This window comes from Centruroides vittatus, unplaced genomic scaffold (genome assembly GCF_030686945.1).
Source record: "Centruroides vittatus isolate TY-2023 unplaced genomic scaffold, ASM3068694v2 contig_120, whole genome shotgun sequence".
In the NCBI taxonomy this organism is placed as follows: Eukaryota; Metazoa; Arthropoda; class Arachnida; order Scorpiones; family Buthidae; genus Centruroides; species Centruroides vittatus.
This window is the reverse complement of record NW_027120768.1, coordinates 1,003,925-1,031,899: the sequence shown is the minus strand read 5'-3', so window position 1 is coordinate 1,031,899 and position 27,975 is coordinate 1,003,925. Positions and strand designations below refer to the sequence as shown.

The window sequence follows — 27,975 nt, the reverse complement described above, 5'->3', positions numbered from 1 at the left end:
ATGATAAAGGATTTAAATTAATCCTCAAATGTCAGTAATAGTTATGTAAAAATATCAAAGTATCACTTACTTTCATTACAATTCCAACCAACATAGCCAGGGAGACAGAATAATGCTCCAGTAACTGGATCGCAACTTCCGTTGCCATTAGGATATTGTGGGCATCTTACGGAACAGTTTATGCCATAATAACCATCTCGACATTCTAGAAGTTTTAATAAAATTAAACTTTAATTAAAAAATCTGGCAAATGTTCTAAAAATCAACAATCAATTTTGCAGTATTGTTTTGTGTTCTGACAATTTTTTAATCGGGCTAATTAGTGATCCAAAGCAAAGTAATTTGGCTAGAGATAGTTAAGCCACCATCTCCTGATAGATCAGGTTCAAGTCCCACACTGGACTATTCTTTTCTTCCAGAATATCCTAAATTTATTTGTAATTATTAAATTTAAGTTCATTGTTTATACTATGCTTTTGATAAAATGCCATTCTGCAATTTCAGTTTACAATGTTCTTTATTACTAACAATATCCTATAATTTATATTAAAAAAAATAATAAAACAAGAATGTGTTTTAATATGTTAACTATATTCAAAATCTTACTTTCACTACAATCCTTTCCACTCCATCCAGCAGGACAGTGACATATTCCAGTAGATGGTGAACACGAACCATTATTTTTACAGTTGCAAATTCTTTCGCAGTAAGGTCCCCAGGTCCCGGGTTCACATTTGCTTTCACAATCAACACCTTTAATAATAAAAAAATGTTTGTAATTTATTTACTTATATTTATTTTTTTTAAAAAAAAGCTATTTTGCAAAATATAAAATTTACCTTTCCATCCAGATAAACAATGGCATTTTCCATTAATGTGATTGCAACCCGAACTCTTGAGAAAATCGCATTCACATCTTTGAGTGCAATTAATGCCATAATGTCCTGGCTATCAACATAATTAAAAAATGAAGTAAAATTATTTCTTGGTACTGACAGATTGAAGTACATTTATAAGTTTTATTCTGAAATTACTTTAAATTATTTATAAACAGTTTTATACAAGTGTCCCAGTAATAGAAATGCTTGCTATCGCCAACCATTCTGGAAGCAAGAGCAGACAAAATTGGTTTTGCCTCGAGTGCAAGTTACCATTGAGCCAGAACTCCCAAAATCAATTATATTTCGGACAATAAAATCAAAGATCATATTTACAAATTACATACAAGAAACACTTAATTTGTAAAGAGTAAACTCATACCTGGCATTTCTCTTCACAAAAATCACCAATATAACCAGGTGAACACACACATTTTCCGTGGACATGTTCACAAATGGCACCATTCTGGCATTTGCATTTTTCATTACAGTTCTGACCATAGTTTCCTTCAGAGCAAGGCATATTACATCTTGTACCATTCCAACCTTTATAAAATACATAATAGTACATAAAAATGTATGTTTCTTATAACTGTTTCCGAAATATGTACTCATTACCTGGCTTGCAGAAGCAATAGCCAGTGGTACGCGAACAGTTGTAGCTGTTTTCACATAAGCAGGTGTTTTCGCAATAGCTACCGTAAGTTCCTTCGGGGCATAACTCGGAACAGCTAAAATACATTATAAAATTCATTTTTTTAGAATATTTAAAAGCAAGTTTTTATATACTTTTAACTTCATAACAATCTGTATCTACTTTTTCCCAGTGTAACCAGGCGAACAATAACATTCTCCAGTTACGTGATTACAGAGAGCACCGTTCTGACAATTGCAAGTTTCTGAACATTCGCTTCCGTAAGTTGGAGCAGGACAAGCATCTTCACAAAAGTCTCCTGTCCATCCGGGTTTACACTTACACTCTCCACTATAAGGATGACAGCTGAAAAACAATGTCAGACTAGTCAATTAAATATAATTAATAAATAAATTTGTATAACAAATAAATTGAAACCAACATTACAACACGTCATGATATGTAAGGTAATGTGTTAGTGTTACTAAACCAAGCACTGACATTAACATTTGGTTCAACAAGTCATAAAAATGCTATTTTATTGTAATTATTTTTAATTTTACAATAAGTTATGTCAATTGTATTGCCTGTTTTAACCCTACTCCAGGCTGATTGTTATCCAGAATTTTCTAAATTATTTAAATTTAAAACTTAATTTTTTATCATTAATCATAGCACAAGATGACCAAATAATCATCTCTCTGACCAAATCCTGTAATTTGAGTGATTAAAAATTAGCGTAAATATAGACTGAAAATTCAATTCCTGATTGAGAATGAATCAAAGCACACTCAAAAACATTTCTCAACATTATGAAATAGTTTTTATTAGGTTAGATTCAATTACAGCTTTAATAAAGTGGCTTTCTGTTAGTTGAAAAAGTTCTCACCTGAGCGAATTCTGTGGAACACACTGACATGTCTTATTGCAATAATCACCATAATTATTTTCGGAACAAGCTAAATTAAAAGACAAACACGTTGGTGATTTGATATACACTAAGTACTAGTCGAAATTTCTTTGTTCTCCTAATCATTTACATAAAATATACCTCTCTGTTCGCAGAAAGTACCGACAAATCCCGAGAAACACAAACAATCTCCATTGTCTTCTTGACACAGACCATTTTCACACAAGCACACCTAAAATTAATATTTTAAATAATGAAAAACATTTATAGACTTATTTTAGATCTAATGATTAAAAGTGTTACTTCTGAACAATTAAATCCCCACGTTCCTGTCGGACACCTGTATTCACACTTTTCGCCAAAAAATCCTGCAGGACAAATACACTCTCCTGTCACCGAATGACAATTGGCATTGTTATAACAATCACATTTTTGACTGCAGCTTTCTCCATAAAATCCTTTAGGACAAACATCAGCACAAACAGTTCCCTGCACATTAAAAAATGAAAGTATAAAATGATATAATCCAGTAGTTGTTCGCTTATTATGTTGTGGCGATACGTCATAATTTTGTATGTGTGTCTTTAGTGTTAAGCCTAATATTAAGTTTCCTTAGTCTTGTTCTATATCTTTTTCTCGAACTTTCTAATGGTCTTTCCTTCCTGCTGGTGGGAACACATTTTTGGAGAACTACACCGAAAAACAATAGTGTGTAAAAACCCTGAGGCGAGTCGGTGAGAGAGATAACCATTCTTGAGCTAGCATTCAGAAGAAGCAGACGGAAAAAGAAAAAGGTCCAGGTCATCGTCGCTGAGTGAGACGTACAGGAGATCTTAAGTCATCTGCAGGGAAACGGCAGAAATAGACAGACACTAAAATCGAAAGTTTGGTGAATACTTAGGAATCATCAGATCTGAGATACTGAAAAAGATGCACCAAATTCACTTTTCACCAAGTCCTCATTTTGAGAAGAGTGAAGACCAAACAAAAGAAAAACCCGGGTACCCCACCAGCACTTTTTTTATTATTATTCTTACCACTCATCTCATCCTTTCCTTCTCTATTTCTCCTTTAGAATATAAGTTAGTTTAAGATAGCTTAAGTTAGTTATAATATTTCAGGAAAATATCTCAAAAAGGAAAGAACCATTGTTGCGAAAACATGTAACCCTCCTTTGTTCATACAAAGATCTATCACAGCAATCTTATATATGTTGGAGTTGCATATTTGGGATCCTAAAGAATCTAATGTATATAGAACCGCACAAACAGTTAATAAAATATTTTATTATGTACAACCTTGTATTGTATTGTTCATCCGCATGCTCACCACAACGTAAGTAAGTCGGGTTTGTAGATGTTGGTTTATTTATATTATATTCTTGTTTTATATCGGGCTATAATAAGGCTAATTTAATGATTAGATATAAAGCAATTTGGCTATAGTTAGGCTATCATCTAATGATAAATTTTAAAGTTATGATATTCTGGATCAGAAGGATTGATCCGAAGTGGGACTTGAATCCCCAACTCCCCCTTACTGTGCAGATGCACTGCCAATTATGCTACCTATAGCCAAGTTGCTTCGAATCTATTCATTACATTAAATTATTAATTGGGCTTTAATACAACTAATTAATCGAGTTGTATATAAATAATGAATTTTTTCTCGAACGAAAGCCAAAGTTTTAAGGGCTGGCAATTTATTCTTAAATGTTTTTTGAGACATTTTTATCTCATCTTTAGAGCACCATTAATATTCAGAGGACTTCTTTAGTCAAATGATAGCCAATTTTGGCAATTAAGATGAAGTTGTTTGTTACTAAGGAAACTCTACTGCTTCATTTAGCTGTCAATTCTTTATTAAAGAAACCAGCTTGTCATTATGGAAGAAATGAGAGGAATCTGCACTCCAGCTTGAGACATTTACCGTATTTTACGACTATAAGACGCACTTTTTTCTTCGAAAAATTGCCTCCAAAATTCAGGCGAGTCTTATAGTCCGTAAAATACGGTACACGATTTCAAGTTTAACCATTGCAAGTCTAACCAAATCCACGACAGTTCGGGTAGAAATCTGACAGGGCCAAAACAGTAGTAATGTGTTAAAGCAATTAAACATTAATAGAATTTATATTATTACATAAATAGTTAAAAAGTTGTCTTCAAAAGTATCAATATTAAACTTACAAAAACAAATGAATTAACACAAAAACACCACTTATAAATGACTTTCAGTATAACTAGAATATGCAAAATATTTCATCCAGTTACTTATGTATAATGGATGTGTCAAATATGTTGGGCCAGATTTGGCTCAGGGACATAGTTTGGGCATAACTGATCTACATTAATCTACAGCACTGGCATTAGAACTATTTGATTATTCAAAAACAGTTAAAAAGGCTAATGAAATGTTTAAATATAAACACAATTGTATTCTAACAAAAACTAATTGGATTTTATAATAATACTTTAAAAAATAATCATTTACCGTATATCCTGGTTGACACGTACATAATCCAGTCACATGATCGCACGTTCCATTATTTTGACACTGGCATTCTTTGCTGCAATTATAACCATGCAATCCTTCGGGACATTTCTCACTGCATCTGTTTAAACAACAGTTATAATAAATTTACTTTTATAATATAAAATACTTAAAAAATACTTACAAAGGTCCTTGATAACCTGCCGTGCAATTACAAGCACCCGAAACGTGATGACAAATTGCATTGTTTTCACATCTGCATACTTCCTCGCAAAAATATCCATAAAATCCTACATTGCATGGTTTACTGCAATCAGAGCCTGCCCATCCTTTGGAGCAAAAGGTTAACATTTATTACTATTATTTTAATTAAAATATGTTTTTCTTTCTGTGAAATGGAAACAGATTTAGAATCAACATTTTAAAAATTTTTATTGTTTTTATTGGTGTTTTTATTTACTGTTTTATTAGCAGGGGTGTTTGTGGGACCCCAAAAAATCCCCTGAAACTTTTACGGACTTACTACCGACATTTTGGAGTTTCGAGAAGGGGGGGAGAAATGAAAAATTACAATTATGAAGTATTGAATGACCTAATTATAAAAGTTCAATGAATTACTTTTTTTGCAAAATTAATAACCATAAATTTTCAAACATAAACTACTACATTTTATGTAAATATTTTAAATTACCTGAATTAATTCTTTAAAAAAAATTATCTAATTTCTGCTGCTTTTTTTTTATTTTCTGATGTTTGTGGGCTTGTCTTTCTTTTGTGGTGAACTTCATAATTGCAGGAAGGTTGACTTTTATTTTCCTCATTTACAGTTGAAGAAATTTCCTCGAGAACTGCACATGCAGAGGTAGAAGCAGTTTGCTTTTCTGCTAATGTAGAAGGTTTTTCAGAGACTTTTATAGGTGACTCATCTGAAATACATGTTTTTAAGTCCTCTTGATATGTTTTCCAACTTCTGTTCATATTCAGTAAGAGATCTTTGTGAATTGGATCAGTCATTGGATTTTTTGAGCCATATTTTTCACATGAGGTTTCTTTAGAAGCCATTAAATCATATTTAATAGTCTGCACTGCATCTAGGGAATCAATCTTAAGAGAGGTTCTATAGTCAGTGACAAGTGTATCCATTAAGTTGAATGCACTTTCCACTAATGGGCCATGGAAGCAGCTAAGGCAGGCTTTGACCAATTTAGCCAATGTAGGATACTTATAATCATTTGTGAAATCATCTTTTAAATTAAAAACTTTAGACCAATATTTATCAATTGTACACTTGACTTGATTTCCACTTTCATCAGATGTGTAGAGCATTTCTTTGGTGATATCAATATCACTCTGGTATAACCTTATTTCAGCTTCTACTTTTGACTTTTCATTATCACTAAAAATATGGGACATAAAAGATGATAATTTTTCAAAAGCTAATATTGTACTGGTTTTACCTCTTAGCTCTGGATCTAATGCTGTAAAACTAATTAGATATGAATTTTTAAGGGGTAATTTCTGTTTCATATGCTGTGCTGTATTAGTATAAGCTTTCATCAGAGAAATTTGGAATTCTTTTGCTATTGGATGATTTTTTGATAATTTCTTCAGGAGAGTGGAAGCTTCTGCACCAGTAAATATTACTTTGCTAGGTAGATGGAATTCTGGATTTGTGACATCAACCTTTAATAAATCATTATAAGATGTGCACTCTATATTTTCTGGCTTCATAAAAAAAGAGAAAAATTTTGCCATCAATTTATAAATACTGGAATGTATTAAATGAAGCATTGGTTTTTTTGTTTCAAATAATTTAATATATGTGTTGAACTCTGGTAATACTGCTGAATATAATGCCATATGCAATAAAGTTTTGTTTTGCATAACAAATAACCCATTTAGTATTCTTTTTTTCCGAGCTAAAGCATCCTTTGTGAGTTGTTGGGAATGCAAGCAAGAATACACCCCTTCAACAATTTTTTTCTGAGCTGCAGAAATATTTCTTTTATTGTATACAGTTTCAACATAAGAAAAATAATCCCCTTTATCAGTTTTATCCAAGTAGTGAAAATAAAATGCAATAAGAGCATCCCACAGATCTTTGATTCTTTCTAAAACACATAAAATGTACACCCACCTATGGTCTGGTCTCTTCAAGGGCTTAAGTTTTTTAATGGCAAGGGATTCACAGATTTTGAAAAAATTTTCTCTTTTACTGCAGCTTTTCATATCAAAATAGATGTCATCAAACAAATCTTCTAAGTGTCTATCAAAACATGAAGCAAATTTTTTTGCACAGTTATTAGCTGTGTGACATGTGTCACCATCAATATCTAATAAGTGGGGTGCTTTGTTTGATCGTAGTCTGGTTTCAACACCCTTTTTTTTCCACGCATGGTGTTACATGAGTCCATTAATACACTAATTAAGTTTGCCCATGGAATATTATTATCTTCAATAGTATTAACAACTGCTTTAAAAACAGCTTCTGAATTGCAAGATTCCATCTTTAGAGATGCAAAATGATGAACTACAACTTCATTTTGATTGTTGTCATAAAACTGCACCAATATTGCCAGTATACTTTCTTGAGCATTGCTAAGTACTTTCATCCAAATTTAGAGAAAATGGAGTCTCCTTTAAACTTTTAATGATATTTTCCTTAATAGTTTTTGCGAGCCCATATTTCATCTTATAACATGCAGTAGTCCTGGACATTTCCAACGAGTTTAGTGCCGTCTGATCGCGGCTCAACTGTTTGCAGAGTTCAATTAAATTGGGAGCTACATTGAAAGAAAGAGAATTCTCGGCGATAAACGAAGTTATTAATACCTCTTGGCGTGCTTTTCTTGTCACTATATCCAATGGCCGAGCATCAGTCTCCAGTAAGTCATCAGTATTTTTTGAATTAGCATAATTACTTAAAGTCATTGAATGTCTAATGCACTTTGAATATTTTATGTGCGTCACAGTTTTAGAATGATTTGTGAAAGCCTTGAATCCTTCCCCACCATACTTCAGCAGTGAGTTACAAAAAACACAATATGCTTGTCCAGCAACATTTATTTTCTTGCACCATGTGCCGATGGTATCCCCATTACCATCTCTCCGTTCAATCCAATTCCACCTAAATGCATTCCGGACACCTTCTTCTAATTGTATAATATCACTATTTATATCGAGAAATTTCATAGTGAAATTCTCTTGCGTACATAAATAAAAAAATATTTCAATAAACGAAACGAAAAATTTACACGTGCATCAATAAATGAAACGAAAATTTTACACAGCGGAGAAAAAAAAGTTGCGAAGCGATCAATGACAAATAGCTAATACGGCGAAAAATCCCCCTTCTCTACTTATTGGCGCCACGCCAGGAGAGATAAGACCTTTGAACCCAGAGTCACGTGATCGCACATCTGGTCGAACGAAGTCTCTCCCTTTTTTTTCTGCCGCGCCTACTTGCCGAAAAGAATCCAGAAGAGAATGTCCGAGAACCGGGGGAATGAGTCATAAAGGAGAATGCACGACCACACAAGCGGCAATCCGTTTACATTTCGGCGCATGCATTCAGTATTCAAGATGGCGAACGATATCGACACTCCGCTATCCACGTGTTTACAAATTTTGTTTTGTACCGTTTGTTTTATTTAGCTAGAAGATTTCGTCGAAGATTCGAATGAATATTTTGGATTAGAGATATCGTATTGGCAAGAATCTTGCCGAGATATTTTGTTGGATCGATAAAGAACTGATGTACAAAATAGGCTTATTCTTCGATTAAGATCTCTCGATAAAGAATACTATTTCGAGTAAGATTCGGTTGTTTTGTTCTTTGAATTAAATAATATATGATTACTGTATCTGTGTAGAATTTGTGTTAAATTTATTATTCTTTCCTCTTTATTCTGATGTTAGTTATCTCGGTTAACCGCGTCGAACTTTCCGCCATTAAAACACCACGTGATAGTATTTTCTCACGTGACTGCCAGACGAAATGTTATTGGTTGATAGAAACGCGTCTTGACGGCGGCCGCCGCGAAAGATAAAATTCGACCAACTTTCGCGGCATGAGAAAAGCGGCACGAAATAGACCTCCGCGGCGAGAAAAAGTGACGTCATTCTGCCGCTTTTCCTTGCCGCGCCGCATGTGTGCATCCGGCTTAACTCGCAATAAGGAAAGAACAAAAAAGAAGTTTTTTCCCCCTTTTCACGCATTATCACTGCCTTTGGAGAAAGAAAGGAAAAGTTTTCACCACACACACTGACCTTGCGTTTTCTGCTTTCAAAGCAAACAAAATTACCCAGATCAAAATAAATAATTCATTATTATTCCTACTTCCTTTTGAACGACGATCCCCGGAATTTCCGGGTATCGAAGTTCAAAATCCCCGGAATTCCGGGGTTTCCCCGGAGCACAAACACCCCTGTATTAGTGTTTATATAGTTTTAATTCAGAGTTACATAGAAAGAAGTTTACAGTATGGTTAAAGACTGTGTTAAGACAAGTGTATATTTTTTGACTGTCTTGTAAATGTTGAGCATAAACAGTTGAATGACCCATTCTTTACAGTCATTCAACTGTCATTTATTACAGAAACCTGAAAGTGCTTTAAAATTGCAATTACCAACACCAATCAGGCAGATAATTGGGCAATAAATATTTGACTTTAAAGTGCAGTAAGTTTGATATTGAATATTTATATACATTGAATATAATTAGAAGCAAAGCATCTTATCAATATTGAAACACTGCTGCATTTTATAAGACTTCCTTCTATTATTTCAAAAATATAATAATAAATCTAAAAGATTCTATACAAAAATAATCTTATATATTTATCCTTGTAAAAAAATATGTAATTTATGCTATTTGTGATTGTATAAAGATCTGCAAGATGCGAGAGTCAAGCATAGAACCTTCCATTCTTTAATGGTGTGAGTGTTACTAACAAAATTACATACAAGTGCTTTTGAGTAAGTGGCCCATCTTCAAATATAATCACAAGGTATTGTTAAATAAAACAAGAAAGGTTACAAGTGTGAGCTTCGTATATACTAATGAAATTCAAAATATGCTTTAATGTCTGAATAACTAACAGTTTTGAACAAAGGGCCATTTTAAGATAAGATACAACACTAAGAATAGAAAGTTTGGTGTGTTAGCCAGTAAAGTAGCTTTAATACAGCTGGATAAATGAGCCAATGATATAGAGTTCCTTTCAAATGAAATAGGCTGTCATTGGCTTACTTATCCAGCTGTATTAAAGCTGCTTTACTAACCAACACACCATGTACTGTATACTGTCACCATGATGATAATGATATTCCATTTGAACTTTCTATTCTTAGCGTTTTATCTTATCTTAATGTGTTTCTATTAACATATTTATTTATATTTTTAAATTCTTTCTACGCTATGGGGACTAATAGGGTCTTTTTAGCAAGCCCATTATGTGTTCAGACAGACCTACAATGGAGTGATCAGGTGGTGAGAAAAGGATCTCAGCTTATCCAGGGATCCTAGAAACCTTTTGTTCCTTACTAATTTATTCATGATAAAATCAAAGGATTTATAAAGAAAAATTTATGATTTTTTAAATCATTCATATCATAATAAATAAAATTAATATACTTAAAATGCTTTCAAAATAAATTTAATCCTATTCACAACAATCTGCATTAATAGAAATATCATTATCTATATTTGAAGTTTACTTTTTTAAAGTTTAACATAGTCTATACATTTTTTTCATTTAATATCTAAATCCAATTAAGTTCCGCCCCCATGAAAACCTATTATCGACACAAAAACTCATTCCCAATTACTATAAAACATTGCCTACCGGCAATTTAATAGTTCCACCTGTACAAATATCGTCCTTTAAATCTATTATCGCTGACATTATTAGTCAAAGAAACTAACGACCAGAAGTCTAATTAGTCAAACAATGTTAATTTTTTTTTGCTTGGAAAACAAATTGCATTACAAAGCCATTTCTTTTGTAAATTTTCTTTTGTGCTTACTTAATGAAGTCCCTAGAGAATCATCAGTTGGCAATTTATTTTTTATACTGTTAATCAAGTATATAATCTCATTAGTTCTCACCTCATTAAATATCATACACTGACAATTTCAAATTTAACAACAACTTTTAAATTAAGCAGGTAGAGTTGATGTGATATGTATTTTATAATATTCAATTAATTGAGTATTTGGAACGCAAGGTTTCTTTCTATAACTGGCAACGTACCAGTTCTCACTTTACGTCATTTTCCATTATGTTGTTGAGGAAAGGTACGCGTACCGTACATTTGTAATCATTTACAATTATTGTTGAAGTTTCTTTATAAACAGTAAACTGATTTTATAAAATGGAGAATAAATGCTGGAGGTTGCAAACAGAATGTCATTACAGGGTGTCGAAGCTACTGTGCAATGGAAGAGGTTTAAGTAAAGTTTTATTAACATACGACATTGTTGTTTCTCCTAGAGCAGATGCCAGAAATGTTCCCCAGAGGCCCCCAAAATCTGAGGAAGTGAAATCCAGAGATCTAGGAGGCCAAATTCCATGGGGGATTATGCAATCAGCAAAGAACTCTGTACAAAAACCAGAATATTTGCGAGTCATCAGTAATGTCATTTATCGCAAAGTGGAAATGTGAGACATAAAACTTATACGTATGGTATTTCACTTGAAACCCATAACTTTAATGTCATTACAAATTTCTAACTGAGCAGTAACTTTCCAGACACACTGTAGAATAATATTAACTGAATTATATCTTGTTTATATCATTAAGCCTATGATAAAACTGGTTTTGTTACATGTCATTTCAATTAATGGTGCAGTTTCTAAGAACCTATTGACAGTGTTACGTGAGGACTTGCCATATTTACTGAATAATCTCAAACTGCTTGTGTGTTTAGATTATTATTTCATTTAATAAAACTCAGTAATATTAATGTTTAGATAACTTGGGCAATACATTGAAAGCACCTTCTAAAAATAGTTTGTTTACATTTTGTAGGGAACAATTTTGAATGATCCTAAGAGTAATCTGTTATGGGAATTATTACATGTTTATATACGAGATATAATATTTAAAACTGGATGAGCAAGTTAGCTATTGTATTAGGAACGATCTACTAATACTTTAAAGAATTAAAATATGCTTTAACAAAGTCTAAATAAACAAAATTAGAGTATAGAGCACTTTCCAACAAGATGTCCACCTTACAGTACAGTTCTTTCAGTTGCTTTTTGGTACAACAGCCTATTACATTTAATAGCACCAGGCATCAGCAAAAAAAAAGGGTAAATATATAATTAAATACAAAAACATGAAAATAAACTGAACAAGTTAATGACAAATAATCAAATTTAATGTGCGTGACAAGAAAATTAACTGACAAAGAATGGCAAATGATAACTACATACAGTGTTTAATTATCAAATGTCTTTAGAATATGACTTTATGTAGAGGAAAGAGATTAGTTTCTATAATAGAAAATAAAACTTCTCAGTGTTTGATTTAAATATTACAATAGTTAATCTAATGTAACTACTCTTTCCTCTACATAAAGTCATATTCTAAAGACATTTGATAATGGGTGGGGTGGAGTATTGTTCTAGTAGGGTGGATGTTATCTGCATATTTTATCATCAGGCAAACTAATTTTTAAAGTTTAGCAATTGATTTTTAAGTAGGTATATAAGAAGAAGAATTTAGTGAGAATGCATAATTCATATCTACAGAAACTATCCAATAATGGTCAATATAGACTTATATCATTGAATTATTTCAGGGTGAGCAAGTGGGTGAGTGGGGAAATTTTAGAGTGGGCTGGTGCCCTAAAATCTTGCAGCCTGCAGTTCTGGAGACCCGCAATCAAATCTGAATGGGTTGAAACCGCAGCAATTTTTTGGGGATGTTGGGCCCTATCGCTAACCACCCAGTCACTCTATTGTGGGCCCAGATGAACCATAATGGGCTTGCTAAAAAGGCTTTCCTAGTGTCCATAGAATGGAAAAAGTTAAAAAGTACAATGAAACTAATGTTTATTTCTTCTTTGATTCTAACAAAGTAGATTTGTGTTTGAAGTTTGAGTGTTAATAACATTTTTTAAACAGCCTAACTTCTTTTCACATTTTATTTTATTATTATTATTATGAGTTAGAACATTAAATTTCAGCTTTTTCTCAATAAAATTCATATTAATAAAATGTTTGCTCTCATATAAATACAAAACAATTAATTTGATAGAATTTTATAAGTGCAATATGTTGTAAATGTATGAAAATCAACTTATTACAACTGATAGTAAATTCAAAAATAAGAAAAATGATACAAAACTTACCTCTTGAACATGTACAGTTACCAGTTACAGGATCACACACCCCACTATTCTGACATATGCAATCTGCATTACAATTTAATCCCCATTTTCCAGATTCACAAGCTGAAATATTCAACAGTGAACATCAAAGAAATTAATAAAACTGCTTTATGATACTTGATTATACAACTTACAAGAATCACACGAACTTCCTCTCCATCCTTCTTTACATTCACATTTATTAGGTGCCACACACAACCCGTGTAAACACGGCTGATTGCATATAGCTATAAATAGTCATATAAATTAAATTTTGATATCAAAATAATATTTTTAACATGTACAAAACACTTACGAATGCATTTGGTTTCAGCCTGCGTGTAGCCAGAACAGCATTCGTTAACGATTCTCTTCTTAACTTCGGCTTCTGTTTTGTAAGCAACACTATATTGTATTCTGAAATGAGATTATAATAAAATAAAAAGTCTATATTAACTTACTCTTTCTAAAATTACATTCTTCAAACAAGCATACTTATATTTAGAACATCTTGGTGGTATATTAAAACACCACGTAAACGTTCTCACTTGGTAAGGTCTTCTATATGCAACCCTCTTCGTTACGACGTAACTAAATAGTGCAAAAACACTAAATGTTTAAACACGCACAATCTGTATTTCATATTAAGTAATTAAATAAAATACCTTTCTTCTTTCTTACACACATTTGGCCCATCAGGAAGAGATGTCAAGGCATTAACTGTTACTAATGACAGCAAAAATATCACAGATATCACTGCATTTATCTACAAATGAAAATGTTTTAGTATCAGATGTAAAAATGTCTAAAAAATATTATTGTAATTAGAACTTCTCATATATTTATTGTTTTATTAAATGGTTTTAAATATAAACAATTGTTAGTCACAATAATACAACAGTTAGTAATCTAGCAATGTCTGCTAATTCATGTGCTCTAAGCTTATCAAAGCTCAGAGGATATTGGAGTTCTGCACTTGATCAGTATAAGAGTTAAAATTTGATACAAAAATTTTATTTTATGATAATTAAGTATTCTGTATACTCAATCAACTACATACAACCTTTATAAACATCTTCCAAAACCCGATTCATTACTATAAAGCCACACCAACTGCCGTATAATATGGGCTATATTCCAGTGATAATCAGTAATTCAAATTATTATCGCAAGAATATACTCGATATTATATGACAGTTGGTGCGGCTTTATACATACAACCTTGTACGGTAGCAAAAATGTTCATTAAACTAACGTTTTCGGTCATATTTAATGATCTTCATCAGGTAAATTGTTAGATTTTTTGAATAGCAAAAACATTAGCAAAGATGTATGTACAGAAGGTTGATCGTGTACCATAATGCCGATTTGTATATTACCCATAGTTCCAGTTGTAGGAAGTAGAATATAAGAAACTGGCCCACGTGCTGCTGTATATTCTGAATTTTACTTTTGATAAGTAAGGTTTATCTATCGCAAATATGCCACATAAAATTTCATACTTTTGAGCAGGTTATGTAACTATTCTTTCCGAAGCAAAATATTTGCAAACTCAAATTATTAAACATGGTTTTAACGTTTCACGATATGGGATACAGTCAGTTCTCAAAAGAAATGATTCACAAGAGCCAAGACCATCGTCAAGTGTTTCAATTTGGCCCAGAAAAAGGAATGGCCCAAGCTGCACACTGAAGGTGATAGCAAAAGTGCGACGACTAATTAGTGGTTCAAATCCAAAAACTCAACAAAGTATTGCCCAGAGTGTTGGAATAGCCCAGTCCACAGTTCATGCCATCATTCACAAGAATTTGAAACTGGAAAAATGCCATAAAGGTCGAGTTCACAAGCTGCTGTCTCATCACATCCAAGAACGAAAGACCAACTACCGAAAACTGTATGAAAAGTACAGTTCAGTAAACAAGTGGCAGTTTGTAGTCATTCTAGATCAGGCATGTCAAACTCATATGATATTGCGGGCCACATTTTGTATAAGTCGGGGACCGCATGTTTTCAATGTTCAAAAAATTAATAAAATACGGTTTTTAGAATGATTATATTATGTATTTATTAGACTCAATGTATTGTATATTATACATACATAGACATTTTATATTTCATATTATTTTTTAAACTTAAACTATAAAATATTTTATATTTTTTATAAAAAACAAAAATAAAAGTTATAATAAGAAATAAACAAAATCACAGTTTAATATTACTTTTTAGAAGATATTTGACAACGTTTTTCACAAAGCGAGTCATCAAAATTTGGTTGAATATATTCAGCCGATGCAATTTTTAAAATTGATGATAAATGTTGATCGGTTAACCTCGACCTTTCTGAATTTTTGTTATTTTTCATTAAAGAAAATAGTTGCTAGTATAAATAAGTGCTTCCGAACATAGCCAGTGTATGGGTAACAAACAATAACATTTTAGGAAACCGATCTACAGATAAATATGTATAAAAATCTGGAATTCCAACATCCATATATTTTTGCTTCAGCAAATTATCACATTGGATTTGAATTAATTCCATTTGTAAGTTTTCATCAGTTTCAATATTGATAGATAGAGACAAAGTAAAAAAACAAAATTGTAATTCACAGCTTTTAAAATCAGAAAATCTTTGATCGAATTCAGTTTCTAACAATTTAATTTGGTGAGCATATTCTGTAAATTTTAATTTAGGTGATTTAAGCAATAGATATTGACAGCTTTCAAAGTGAGACAAGTTTTCTTTTTCTATTTGTTTTAGCCAAAGTGATAATTTTTGTTTGAAAGCGTTAATATTATCAAATAGCGTTGTAACAACATAATTTTTGCCTCGAAGCTTAAAGTTAAGTTGATTAAGATGACTCGTAATATCAACTGAGAAAGCCAGGTCCTTTATCCACTGTCCATCTTTTAATTCAGCGCATTCGTAATTTTTTGTTTCCAAGAAAATTATGATTTCCTCCAGCAATGTGAAGAATCGTTTTAGCACTTTATGACTCGAAAGCCAACAAACTTCCGAATAATATGGTAGATTGGTATTCACATTCAATATCTTCCAGAAATGAAGCAAATTGACGATTATTAAGTCCACGTGCTCGAATATAATTTACAATTTTGATGACTATTTTTAAAACATGTCCAATATTTAAAACTTTGGAGCACAGTACTTGCTGGTGAATAATACAATGAAAATGTTCAAAATTATTATTACCACGCTGTTTGCATGTTTCTTTTAATCTTGCAACAACTCCTTTAGTAATACCGGTCGTGGTAGGTGCACCATCAGTTGCGAGACAAACCAAATTTTCCAATGGTAACTTATACTTCTTCAAAACTTCCATAAGTGCATCAAAAATATCAGCTCCAGTGGTTGTATTATGCATAGGAATGATTTCCAAAAGTTCTTCACTTATTTTTAAATTAACATCGCATCCACAAATAAAAACAGCCAGCTGAGCAATACTTCGAATATCTGTACTTTCATCAATTGCAATAGAGTAGGCTTGAAATGTTGATATTGTTGAATTACGCTGATTTCTCAAATTATCAGCTATTTCATCAACTCTGCTAGCTACAGTATTTAGACTTAAACTTACTTTTTAAATTTTTTTTTTTATGCTGGACATAATACTTTCGCCGCTTTAATTAAGCATTCACTAATAAATTCCCCTTCGGTAAATGGTTTCGATCTGCTTGCGATTGAATGTGATAATATATAACTAACTTTTACAACAGCTGTATTGTTTTCAACAGATTTAGTGAATACACTTTGTTGTTTTTGAAGGAGTAATTTCAATTCCAACAATTTGTCTTCACGAAGTTTTGCAACGTATTGGTCGGTTCTCTCTATTCTTGTACAAATGTCGTCCATACTTAAGTTTTGGACACAGGTGCACAATAAAAAGACAAAAATCTTTAAAACCAGCAGAAAAGTTTAATGTTAGCAAATCTTTCTAGCTACATCATAGATTTTTTCTATAATCAAACTACTGTAGCTTTAAATTTACAATTAACAGTATCAAGAAAATAGTCCGAGTTCTTAGAAATTCATAAGAAACCTATTTTACTGAAGTAACTATCAATATACCTCACTTTCTCAAATGTTTTCAGACCAATAAAGAACTGTGTATAATTGTGTTTGTATCTCTAATGATGAACTTTACAGTCAAAAATTGTTTGGAAAAAAGACTGGTTTAATAAGAATTACACCAATAAAAATAGGCTCCTGATGAATTTACTATTAAAATTCTTAATACAGTAACAAAAAGTGTTTACTGTATTATTCGTCAGTTGTGTTTAAATTATTTTTAAAAGAGACCAGCACAGCAGTGGATTTACCAGGAAGCAAAAACAAGCAGCTGCTCGGGGCTTGGCTCGGAGAGGGACCTTGTCAGGTTGTTTACTTTATTGTTTTTTATTTTAGTTGCAAGGGGCCCCGAAAAGTTTAAGTTGCTTGGGAAAGGTAAATCTGGCACTGGACCAGGATATAGAAATTTAACCAAACTTAAGAAAAAATATATATATATAAATGATAAACATTTAAAAGAAACTTGCAGCTATAATAGCTGCAAAGTTTCTTTTAAATGTTTATTAATTTCTTATAATGTATTATTAATTTCTTATAATAAGAAATTAATAAAAGTCGTTTGCATGAAGTTTAATCAGAATAAACAGCATATCTTACTCAATTACAAATGTAAAGAGTCTATTGGAAGCAGGTGTAATATCATTATTAATTTCTTGTTTTATTCTTTGTACATAAAAAATTCACATTTAAAATCAATCTACAGCATTAAAATACTCAATTTATCTAAAATTAATACTGTACTAATTTTTAAATTATTATACACAAACTTTTTGCATCTGATCGTAAAACTGGACAGAAAACATTGCTTATAAATAAATTTAAACAAACCGTTCTTAAGAAATGTAAAGACAAATACATTAAATTACACATGACTAAATTATGAATGGAAAGAAAAGTATGAAATGTAAATCATAACAAGTGCAGTAATTACAGCTGTTATTTAAAATGACAGTTTATTGCCTTGGAGACTCACACATTGTCATCAAATCTCTCTTAACAATTGGAGAAAATGAAATTATCTTCTTGATTTATTCATTGATTAAAATATAAAATTTCATTCTCAGCTTTTGCGACTGAAATATAATTATGTTTAAAATTAGCAAACATGTAAATTTATAATTTGTGATTTCTATCATATATTATTATTATTATTAAAGAAAAAAGGATATAATCAAATCTGTTAACATTCAGAAATAATTTCCTTAAAGAAAATGTAATAATTTCCTCGCATACAAGTGTTTTATTTAAGAAAATTATATTGAATCTGTCATGTAAATTCAAGATTGTACAAAAACTTGTGCACTATAATTGTCATTCTTCTCGTCATCTCTTACCTTTTCATTAATAATTCTTAAATTTTAAAAAATTTCATACAATTTTGTGGAAAAAAAAATCAACAGTAGGAAGCAAATTTAAGCTAATTGTTAGATTAATAATAAGAAATTAATTATGAATTTTAAATTAGAGTTGATTATTTATTAAACTATAGAAGATTCAACTACTGAGAATTGGAATGCTTAATACTAAAACGCTCCAAAAATACCTTAAAAATTGCATTAATCACTTGAATTTCTAATGTTTTTGGCCATATTTAACTAACTGCTTACAATATGCGACCATAAGTTTCGTAAGTTTATCCTGAAGAAGTTCGGTTAAATATGGCCGAAAACATTAGAAATTCAAGTGATTAATGCAATTTTTAAGGTATTTTTGGAGTGTTTTACTTCTATAGTAAAACACTCCAAAAATACCTTAAAAATAGTTCTCAAAGGAATCTGTAGAAGATTCCTTTGAGAACTATTAATCTAACAGAAGCCAAAGCTGTGGAGTTGGAGTCAGTCAGTAAAAACACACCAACTTCAAACTTTAACAGGTTATGGTTTCGAAACGTAGTTTGATGATTCACATTAACGGGATGAAATGCCTTACATGTTGAATGTATTGAATCAATACAAAAAGTATATAATTAGTATATTTATTATTTATATCCTATATATTGAAATATAAATAAAGGAGTTGGAGTTGAAAAGGGACATAAACTGAGGAGTTGTAATCAGAGTCAAAGCATTTATGTACATACACCATAGCCCTGCCTTTAACAGCAGATGAAGTTGGAGAGTTGTTAAATAATCCTGTATCTTCAGGTGTATAGGAACTATCAATAATTCGACAACTATGGTAATTCTACATTTTGAATCATTGAATTACCAATAGAGTTCCTATACACTTGTAGACATCAGATTACAGAATTTTCAAGACTTATTTAATAAAAGTATTATTTTATTAATGCATTCTAGTATGGTTTATTTAAGATGGCCAGATGGATGAAGGTAGCAAAGGCATCAGTCTTCCACTCTGGGGAACCTGAATATGTATCAGGCTTGAAATGTTTTCATGGGTGATTTGACTAAGTCGGACTTTATCCTTCATTAATCAGCCATTGCTGTCACGTTCCAAGCAAAACCCACGACAAACATTACAAAAGTTATTTAATATAAATCATAGACAATTTATAAACAGACAAAAGTACTTTTAAAGTTTAGTTAAATTTAAAAACTTCCAACTACTTTTGATTAAACTTTATAGAAGTAATTTTAAATAAGTATATTGTATATGCTTTGCTTGTATGCAGCATGTGGGATATTCCACATACTCATCTTCATGATTATTTTAATTGCAATTATACAATTTATATCCACTGTAATTGCATAAAACAAGTTATTAAGGCTTTATATGACATATTTTAGTGATAAGAGTATATAATTCAGCCAATCGTTTGGCATTAATTAATTAAATTGGGTTACGAGTTGTTATTGATATATATGTATACATTAAATATTTTCTATTCATAATCAATCTCTAATTTTTTTATTAATCAATTATAGGGGAAAAAAAATGTTTTTAAGACAAATTTTTAGAATGAAAAAAGTTTTTTTGAATTGAAAAATAATATTTTATATTTTTTGAAAATATTTCAAATGTAAATTTGATGTGCTCATGGTTTAAATTTATCATCTTGTGTCAGAACAGACTTGAAACAATTTTTAAAAGCTTGACAGCACCATACTGAAAATGAAAAATTGTAAAATGTGCAGTATGTACTAGTGAAAAATATCATACATTCGCACTTTTTCACTTTATAAGAAAATATTTTTTTAAAAATTTACAAATACGTCATCCCCGTCAATACGAACCACCTATTTATTTTGTTGGAAACCGTTTTTAAAATACTGCTAAAAATTCAAGTCAAGTTCCTCAATTATAAATATTCAACATCAAACATCAAAATTTCATTTTTTTCCTTTACTAAATAATAGACAACATTTTTTTAAATAATAAATATTTGTAAAATATAAATAAAAAGTATGGCAAAACCTGATTATTTGAGTTCTGAGTGTAACTAAGGTCCCAGTTTATCCAAGAAAAAGGGTAAGTGTAATATACTACAGTTTCTATGATTCGTAAAACTTTTGTGTAAATGTACCAAGCACATAAATGCATAGTACTTTGAACCTCAACTGTACTGCACAAGAGATTGAAGAGCTGGTGACTGTTAGAATCTGGACCCGAGCCACTCACCTAGTCTCAACTGCACACTTTCTATCTGGCTATTGTCAGTGTGTTGCTATATCTTTAATAAAACTTATAAGTCTTCATCTTGAATATCACAATGACACACAAAAGGAAGCGCACTGTGGTATCCTTTTAAGTCAAAATGGCTGCGACCATCTGTTTTATCCAAGCTTTCATTTATCCAAGGGTAGCGACAGACCTTATTAGCTTGGATAATCGGGGTTCTACCGTAAATCATTTGAGTATTTTAAGATAGTTCTGAAAGTTCAGATTACATTGAAACTAAACCTGAACTCCAAATATACATAAATCTAAATCCAGAAATAAGCAACAACTATATTAACCTAACTTCTATTTTTGAAAATCCAGAAGTAAATAATTTTGGTGTACTATAGATTACTTACTCCTATGGAATTTCAGGACTTTGATTATATATTTGAACTCGGGACCGAGACGAGTTCAACGATACCCTACTTTTTGGACCGGAGACGAAAACTAAAAAAGTTATCATACTTTTTTCGGCGATCGCGCGATGATAGGGAGTCGCGTCGCTCTCCGCTAAGTCGGCCTCACTATCGCGATCGGAGAGTCCCGTCGCTTGCCGTTAAAATTGCCTTTAGTAGATGTTTCCCCCTTTTTTTACTTCGTTCAAGAACTACCATGAATCGATCACTAGTTAGCACATGGCGGCGTGTGGTGGCACCCATACGAGAGGTCAGTCGGGCCGCCATGTTCGCTGCCATAACCGAAATGGCGATCGCGCGATGATCGGAAGTCGCGTCGCTCTCTCCGCTCTCGTATCGCGTGTTTAACCCTCCGGGAGATGACCGTAGTCCGACGTCATGGTTTGCAGACTTTACCGCAAGATGGCAGTACTAGCAACTATGGTGCCGTCTTCATGAGTGCATTAAAAAAGTATGGTAAGTGAAAAAGTATGATAACTTTTTTATTTTTCGTCTCCGGTCAAAAATAGGGTACCGTTGAACTCGTCTCGGTCCCCTGAGTTTCAATATATAATCAAAGTTCTGAAATTCCATAGGGAGTAATCTATAGTACACCCAATAATTTAAAAGATTTACACTTATATCTTTGAATTTTATTTTTATGTTGGAAAATCTAGGAAAGTAGTCAGTCAAAACTACAGAGAGCACCGGAGAAAGTACAAAAGGAGAAACCCAGACCAGACTCCCTTCATAATGAAAAAGTTAATAAATTATTTTTCCTATTTCTAGCATTTTTTAACAGTGGTATTAACTACCAAGTTAATAGTTTATATATTTATAATAATTGAATATGAAAGTATTAAAATTCGTAGCGATTTATATTACATTTTAACTTGAGAATCTCCTTTATGTTCGATCTAGTTATGCTACTGGTTGAACATAATCATGGATCTTAGGGATAAGACCTTGTGAATCCTCTATACATTTTGATGTGATGCCCTTGGTTTATCACATTTCTGTTTCTCTCTCTTTATGTGCATGAAATTACCTAAGTTTATTTTTTAACCTTCATAATTAAAATTCCAGCTTGGGCCTCAGGGATATAGCATCAGCTTCTCCAGCCCTGGTTACAGATCTAAATTGTAAAAATTGACTCATTCTTTGTTTATTTCTGAATTTGCTGTTACTCCTCAACAAATCAAAAAATATATTAATAGTGTATGTCATTTGATTAAATCTATTACCATTATAAATCAAAAAAAATAAACTTTATAAAGTACATTATATACACACAAATTACCTTATAAAAACTGTTAAAATACTTCTCTTTGAAAGAGTGTATACACTTTATTTTAAAAATCTAAAATATAATGCTAAATTTTTACCATTTAATGCTTTAAGAAATTTCCCAAAGTGTAAAAGTACAGAAAAATATAGGTCCAGAGTTAATTTTTGGGCTAGCTGACAGATTTGACCAATATTGGTTTCTACAAACTGATATTTGTCATATCTGTCAATAAGCTTTGGAAAACTTTTTAAAAGTCCCAATAATATAAAATAAATACAAATAAAATATTGAAGAATGCAACAATTAATTATTCTGCTAAACTTTTGACATTACCTATATATAGACAAAAGAAAATTAACATAGATAAATACATGGATAATTGTATATTCCTATTCAGAAATACATTTCAATTGAAATGCTTATATAAATTAATAGCAAAATAATGTCTTTAATTTTATATTCATAGAGATGTTGTAAACAAGCAGAGAGAGAGAGAGAGAATGTTAAATGAGAACTTGTTAAACAGTAAATAATAATCAAAAATTGTCAATAAAAAGTTTAATGTTACACTAATGCAGTGGTTCAAAATCTTTCTCAGACCATAGAACACCATTTGTATACTTTTTACTATACAGGGCCTTAGCATCAATGAGCAATTCCATGTTTACTATTCTCACAAAACAATAAAGCAATAAACTTTCTAGTATTGAATAAAATGGTTAAAGTAATATGTTGTTGTAGAACATTAGAATAATTTGCAATTTTCAGGACCCCCTCCAGGCAAGTTTACGTAACACCTGTGGTCTGACGACAAACATCAGTCTTTAGAAAACTGTTTAGAAGACTAACTTTGAGAAAAAATATATATATATATATATTTGGAGGATAATGCTAATCTGAGTTCAAAGATTCAAAATTTGCATAAAAGAATTCCAAAAGCATTTTCTGAAACATTATTTGCCTGGCTTGGCCTATAATTAAATACTTTCTTCTCTCCATTGTCTCAAGCCTGCTTTCTGGGGTCTTGTCAAATACACGTGAAAAGCCTTTGTCTCCAACATTGACACATGACAGATGGTAGAACACTTATAGTTTTCTTCCCTCTTGCCTAAATTAACATTATTTTCAAAAATTTCACCTGAATTTTTCCAACACACCAATGTCTATTGCTATGATCCATTACTGCACGTAACACTATGCTAAGTTTTCTTATAACAAAATAGCTGGAATCAATCATTTGCAGGTGCTACAATCAAGACATTGTTGCCTTCAGTATTACAAACTACATTTGGAAAATCTCATTATCTGTTTTAAGTTGATCCTCATAGCTTTAATTGGCTCTGGCATATATAAAGATGAAATATTTCCCCACAAAATTTAACACATGTAATATATGATTATATCAAAAAATTCAGGAATATGAAACTTCAATAAAGTATAATGTATACATTCCAAGAATGTTGCATGAAATGGCATTGCTTATCTTTTTTTTATAAGAGCAGTTTGCTGATATCGTTAAAAGTGACAACTATTGCAGGGCTATGACTGCTTTTGGTTCTGTGCAATTTAAAGTGCAAGTAATACAAAACCAATAAAGTACTAAAAGGAATTGTCTTTTCTCACTCCTTATATGAATGTTGAGAAACCACATCATCTGAATATTTCTCAACCACCTAATTCCCAAACAGACGACCTGGAATTTAAAAAAAATTGCACAGGTGATGTACCCTATCCCATTGATGTTTCTGAACTATCCGAATCCTGCTGCTCAACTCCATACATCCCAAAGCAACTCCAAACAAGTTGACAGCTCAATAGAAAAGCTACAGCAATAGAAGACAATGCCAGCAAGATGTCAATTCTAAGAGCCTATTTGAAAAAAAAAAGCAGAAAGTGAATCAACTATTCAGTCACAATCCTCTTACTAACTTTTTTTTTGAAATGGCCCAAACTGTGTGCAGTTTCCCAACACAGGACCAAGTGGCAATAAAAGCAAAAGCATTTCAAATAGTAAATGAGGTGGAAATATGGATTGCTTCCAAAACATTTGGTCCCACTCCTCAATACATACTGTAGATCACTGGTTCTCAAACTTATTTCGACCACCGCCCACTTTGAGATTAAAAAAATTCCTAGCGCCCCCATATTTTTTAACTTGCCTTTTTACATTACCATCTGTTGCGTATCTTAAAAACAGTTGCAAATATAATGTTCAAACATGCATTATTATATGGATAGGATAGATAGGGTGTGATCTATATCCTATTTCTGAGATCAAAGAATGTTTCAATGAGAGGAAATAAAACTCATACTTAATCATATTTAGAAGTATTTTTATTAACATTAAAAGAAGGCTTTGAATTTAAAACTTATCTAATGTGAAGGATGAATCTGATGTATTTCGACCAGTTTGTTAATATCAGGGTCGAATTCACTTAAAATCAGCTGTAAGTCATCGCGTTCAGTAACTTGCAGCCGATTTCTGTTTTTAGTTAGCAACGTTGCTACAGCACTAAATCTACGTTCACACAAATACGACGATGGGAATGCTATCAGAAATCGTTGAACAACTGACCATAACTCAGGGTACAGTTGAGAGATTTGCTTCTGCAGCCAAAATTCTTGGTAGCCATTCTTGAACTTTCATTTTTAGCATATTTATGCAATAATGTTACTATAATAAGTTCATTCATGCTATAATATAAGTCAACGTGTTAGAAATATTCAGGCTGTGATCTTCAATAAAAATTTAAAAAATATATAGATTGTCAGCATTTTATATATATTATAGTCAGATTTTTATAGATAGAATTTGTCTACCATCACCCCTCTAGATTTCCTTAATGCCCCCTAATTTCCTTTGAGCCTTCTACTGCCCCCCCTGAAAGCCTCCAGTACCCACAAGGGGGCGTTATTGCCCACTTTGAGAAACGCTGCTGTAGATTAACAAAGACAAGGAGAGGATTCACTGTTACATCGTAAATCAATTCCATGGCAGTTATGTCAAAAAATTATATTGACATGCCAATTACATCTGAAGAATTTCCTTCGCATGATTTAATTACCTTTGAGTATTTATGGATGTAAACTTTAATTTGAAATATTAATAAATAGATTTTTAAAGTTATGTATTTTAGTCAAACTGCCAGTCTCTGCTGCTGATCTCAATTTTGTATTTTTCTTGAATAAGTCAGCCTTCAATACATTAAACAGAGATGTAAATTGTTCATGTGTCATCTGGAAATGTTAGAAAAATTTTGCATCTCTCAGCAAATGAGAAAACAATGACCGAAATTCAATACAGGAGAGTCTTGTGAGTATTGTGTATTCACACTCTTCACTTCCTCTGTTTCCTTTCATCCTCTTATAATAATGACAGCTCACGATCTCTAATTCTTTGTCACTGTTACTCATATTGAAAGAAGCCTTGTCTGAATACTTTCACTCACTCTTTTGCTTGGCATTGTGCTTGATCCGCCACCGAAATTCAACCAAGTACACGCATCAAATTCCGTCTCAAGTGTATGCTTATCTTTCATTGAAGCTCAGCTGACCTCAAATGCAATTTTGTGAATTTTTTTATAATGATTGTCGCTGCCAATCTGAAGACAAAAAATTAGTTTTTCAATGTTTTTCTGTCGTAAAGTGCCTGTTGCACTTTACAAATCTGTTGGAGCATTATGTGTATAAAATAAAAATTTGGATAGAATGTCAGAAATATAAACTATAAGAAAGGAATGATGAAAACTAGAAAGTAAATAAGTCTTTGTAAAATCTGTTATCAATGTTAAAAGCTACAGGATATTTGAAATTTTAAATTATTATTGCAATGTCTATTAACTAATTTCCTGTATATTGTGCAAATATGAAACATTCTCAGGAAATAGTTATTTATATAGCAGGAAATAGAGTAGAATTTGAAGGCTTTGGGTAATTATAATTTGAATTTTTAAATAATAACATCGAGTTATCCTTAAACATCCTTTCCTAATGCTTTGCATACTGACTTGTTACAGTTCTTTGCACTATATTAATATTATTGTCTATACTATATTGATGAATATTTAATCAATGGTTGAATATTACAAAGTATATTTTTTAAATTTTAATTTATATAAATGTAAAACGCAAAGTGAATTTTTTATATAAAATTTGATAATGATTTTTCTTGAACTTAGGATACTGCAAGTAGATTGTTTACATCAACAGCTTTTGAAACTGTTTAAAATGAACATTATCTCTAAAGTATTTTAAACACTTACGTTAGATGCTTGTTCTTAATGAAAATCGAACAGAAATACACTAACATTATATAGAGACAGGGAAGAATAGAGATGGGCATATACTTCAGGCATTACATGAACAAGTTTTTGATATTATTCATTCTGCTGCAAAATCATGACATGACGACAATTTCATAGTCTCAACTTGTTCATTATCATTCTCAATACGTGCTTTGAATTGTTTTCAGATTGTCTCTGCACAAATTCTGAAGTTCTTGTAGCATTGTCAAAGCATCAGTGTAGTGGTTCTAAACTCGCATTCTGAGGACAGAGAGTGATTTACGTGTTTGCTTTCTGACGTGAATGGCTTGCCAAATTTAAGACAAGCCAGTCGGATGCTATAAAAGTTAGAGATGGATTCAAAACTTACTTCAATTTGCTGTTCAGTACAATGCCAACTTGAAACAGTTTGAGTCAGGAGATTCACTTAAATTCCAGGCAGTTTTGCAGTTTACATATAACTAACTGCACTATTATTTTATAAACTGTGTATTCTTTATTTACTTCAATTCAAAGTGTTTAAAAATTAAGGCACACCTACCTGATTGTTACACAATAGTACCTATTTCCTCCCAGATATTATGACGTCTCCGTTGATTACTATACTGTGGATGCTATAAATTTATATAACTCTTCGTAGTTTTGCAGTAGAGAAATTAATGTAGTGTCTGCCATGATAAAAGAAATGGGCACAAAATGCCAGGGCAACCTCTAGGTTAGTGACCTCGACAGTTGGAGATGGGCGGAAAACGTTGCCTCATTTGAGGAATTTCCTCACATGCCACCCAGAGTGCGCACGTCCATTACTTTTAATGCATGAGGATCTTTTCCTCCATCCACTCAGCCCGCCAAAGTGCGCGCGCTTTCCTTAACATGTCAATTTCTAACCACGTGTCGCAGCATCTGTTGGTATGCTGTATAACTTTAATAAGTAATTAACAGCAGTCGGCCCTCAAAAACATTAATTAATAAGGAAAATTAATTAAAATAGATTAAAAATTATCTTCGA

The 27,975-nt window shown here is 31.7% G+C and overlaps 2 protein-coding genes across 6 annotated transcripts in view; both read right to left on the bottom strand.

Annotated features, from left to right (window-relative positions):
* LOC136984566 (protein draper-like) overlaps positions 1-27,975 on the bottom strand; it is a 53,240-nt gene that overhangs the window by 9,018 nt on the left and 16,247 nt on the right. For all 5 annotated transcript variants that reach the window (XM_067281632.1, XM_067281638.1, XM_067281615.1 and 2 more), the window contains exons 3-18: positions 13,961-14,061; positions 13,791-13,886; positions 13,612-13,712; positions 13,451-13,543; positions 13,278-13,379; positions 5,100-5,244; positions 4,916-5,036; positions 2,726-2,911; positions 2,564-2,654; positions 2,402-2,471; positions 1,696-1,878; positions 1,497-1,609; positions 1,261-1,424; positions 840-948; positions 607-753; positions 71-205 (exon numbers count right to left, since the gene is read on the bottom strand). In XM_067281632.1, coding sequence (XP_067137733.1) covers positions 71-205; positions 607-753; positions 840-948; positions 1,261-1,424; positions 1,497-1,609; positions 1,696-1,878; positions 2,402-2,471; positions 2,564-2,654; positions 2,726-2,911; positions 4,916-5,036; positions 5,100-5,244; positions 13,278-13,379; positions 13,451-13,543; positions 13,612-13,712; positions 13,791-13,886; positions 13,961-14,061 — 1,957 coding nt within the window. The remainder of the gene's footprint in view (positions 1-70; positions 206-606; positions 754-839; positions 949-1,260; positions 1,425-1,496; positions 1,610-1,695; positions 1,879-2,401; positions 2,472-2,563; positions 2,655-2,725; positions 2,912-4,915; positions 5,037-5,099; positions 5,245-13,277; positions 13,380-13,450; positions 13,544-13,611; positions 13,713-13,790; positions 13,887-13,960; positions 14,062-27,975) is intronic.
* On the bottom strand, positions 5,630-6,442 carry LOC136984596 (uncharacterized). Its single transcript, XM_067281656.1, has one exon. The coding sequence runs from the start codon at positions 6,440-6,442 to the stop codon at positions 5,630-5,632; it is 813 nt and encodes a 270-aa protein (XP_067137757.1).